At 46.6% G+C, this 2,845-nt stretch overlaps 1 protein-coding gene across 1 annotated transcript; it reads right to left on the minus strand.

Annotated features, from left to right (window-relative positions):
• Positions 1-4: 4 nt before the first annotated feature.
• Positions 5-2,401, minus strand: Rag1 (recombination activating 1; the record flags this gene model as incomplete). Its single annotated transcript, XM_059258907.1, has 1 exon — positions 5-2,401. A coding segment is annotated over exon 1 (2,397 nt), but the record flags the coding sequence as incomplete, so codon positions are not given.
• Between the last annotated feature and the right edge of the window lie 444 nt (positions 2,402-2,845).

The following is a 2,845-nucleotide window of genomic DNA, read 5'->3' on the forward strand; positions in this document are numbered from 1 at the left end:
AGTGGAGAGCATCTATAGAAGGGACTGTCTCAATGAAAGGTTTGGCAGAGACCCCTTTCACCCGGTCCCGGAGTTCTTCCACTGACTCGTGATAGGGATTGGATCGCCAAACCTCATAGCGCTCCAGGTTCTCAGCGTGGCTTCTGGTTATGGAGTGGAGGACAAGATTTTGAGAGGCTTCCAGACGAGTGGCATCACAAAGGGTACAGATGTAGACAGAGCCAGAGGCTTCTAAGCCTTCTACTTCTCGGACAAGTTTTTCATCATATCCGGTGCCCCTGAAGATGAACTTGAAAGTCCTGGGGATGCCTCCCATCTCCAATATTAATTCACTGCCCTTCATGGCCTCCCTTTCAGCAATGAGAGGGCTTAGGATGGCAGTCAGGGTCTCGTGGTCAGACTCATCTGCCAGCATAAGACACAATGGCTTGCAACACAGTTCAGAATTGGGCTTGGGTTCCTCAAATACCTTCACATTCTGCGAATCATGCTCTATCATAATTCTCATTACTGTGAATGAAAAACGAACTGCCTTTTCTGGAACTGCAGGCCCACTCCCATGCTTCTCACTCACATCCCCCATTCCATCACAAGACTCCTTTACCACTACAGTGAAGGGACCGTTCAGGTAGTCGTCAAGATCTTGGGATCTCATGCCTTCCAAGATATCTTCTTCCATGTCCATCAAAGCAGACACCAAAGCAGAGTCATAGCGGAACCTCTTTGCGATGGTATCCACCGGGTATTCATCCACAGAAGAGGCAAGTCCGGACAGCCCATCAATAATTCCAACATCAGTTCTGGAGGACACATTCTTCAGAGGGGGCTGCCACTCAAAGGGATGGTAGCCTGGCAGGAGGACTTTCTCAGCATTTCGAAGAGCATGCAAAGGCTGAAAAATCTGCCTCCCGGTGATGGCTTTCACAGTCCTGTACATCTTATGGTACTGGCTGCAGCTGAGGAAGGTATTGACACGGATGGCCAAGCAAACAGCTGGTTGCAGACCAGAGCCCCGCCCCTGCATGATGGCCTCTAGCTCATCGGCTTGTCTGTGTTCATTCCTGGCCCTCAGTGCCAGCAGGAACAATGTCAAGCACACAGACTTCACATCTCCACCTTCTTCTTTGTCGGCAAATTCTTTGACTTGAATCTTGAGCTCCCTGAGCCTATGTTTCTGAGCCCTGCGTGTCAGTGACAGGAGATGCTGACGAGGCCGGCCCCCTTTATTAATATGCACCAAAGCCTCTTTAGACTCTTTGTGGCTTGAGACATGATGGTTATATTTTTCCAGACTCACCTCCTCGTTGCACTCCTGTGCAGGACACTTCACCATCAGAGAATTCAAGATGTTCAGAAAGGACTTCACTGGACTCTCCAGGTCAGTAGGGAAGCACGGGTATCGGCAGGAAGGACAATAGCTGCCCATGACTTTGAGGCATCGGAGGATGCAGATCCTGCAAAACACATGCTTACAGCTGGTCTCCACGGGGTCAGCCAGAATGTGTTCACATATCTGGCAGGAGATGGATTTCACAAAGTGTGCTGGGAAGTCCACTGCAAGAAGCTTGGTACTGAGATGAATCTTACTGCAGTTAGAGATCTTCTTCATGACTTCCTTACTGCTGACCCTAGCCTGAGCTCTCTTGCGCTGACGGTCCCGTCTCGCTTGGTTTAGCACAGTTTTCAGTTTCTTGCTGAGCTGCACATTGGGCTGATGTCTCTTCCTCTTGAGTCCCCCATGGGCAGTGAGGCAAATGTCACAGGATGGTGTGTGGGGATGCCACTCCGTGGTCACATTCCTTGGGAAGTAGACCTCACAGGGGGCACTACTGAACTTCCTGTACATAATGCTCCAACAGTTATGACAGAATTCAGTGGGGTGGATCGAGTCAAGATCCGCCTTCACATCAATCCGGAAAACTCTGGCAATGAGGTCTGGCCAGGAAGTAACTCTCTTTTCCTTCTTTCGGAAAAGGCTTTGGGTTTTAGCATCCACGGGCCCATGGACTGGGTATCTCCGGTTGTGCCCATCACTCTTGAATGGATTCCCACAGATGCGGCAGAAGTGTCTAAGCCTGGCTTGGTGAATTGCTTTGTCTCTTGACTTTCCATCAGCATGGAATTTCTTTGAAAATTTAGGGTGAAGTTTCAATGATCGCTGAGTCAGAACTGATTTCTGACCACCAGGCTTATCTGGAACTACTGGAGACTGCTCTAGGTAAGGGTTCCCCTCTGAGGAACCTTTCTCCTTTTGGGCTTCTTCGGGTGCCTTTTCAGGTGCCTTTTCAAAGGATCGCACCCTGAATAGCTTAAATTTCCACTCAGAAAATTTGATATGCGGGTGCTGAATTTCATCAGGGGCAGGACTGAGTCTCAGGGTGGGTGGCAAGGAGACAGCCATGTTGGCTAAGCTACCTGGGAACAGTGGGAGGGAAAAAAAAGTCAAGTTAAGAAAAATATCAATATCTGATTGCTGTATCTTGGAAATAATTGAGATTGATGCACTTGATTTTTCATTCATTAATTCTTTCCAAAAGATATTTATTATATCTCCTGCTGTGTTGGGTGCTGATAATACAGCCAAGAATAGTCAATCTCTTTTCTAACAGTATTTGGGGGCCACTTAAACTATATATATATATATATATATATATATATATATATATATATATATATATATATGCATGCTTTTAAATACTGTGTATATGTAAAATTTAATTCCCTTACCACAAAAACCTTATCTTTGAAGACAGCATCACTGAGTGATTGATCTTGTTTCCCAATATCCCTGGTACCCATTAGGGGCTCAATAGTTGTTTGTGAATAAATATAATGATAAACTGGA

Source organism: Peromyscus eremicus, chromosome 4 (genome assembly GCF_949786415.1).
Source record: "Peromyscus eremicus chromosome 4, PerEre_H2_v1, whole genome shotgun sequence".
In the NCBI taxonomy this organism is placed as follows: Eukaryota; Metazoa; Chordata; class Mammalia; order Rodentia; family Cricetidae; genus Peromyscus; species Peromyscus eremicus.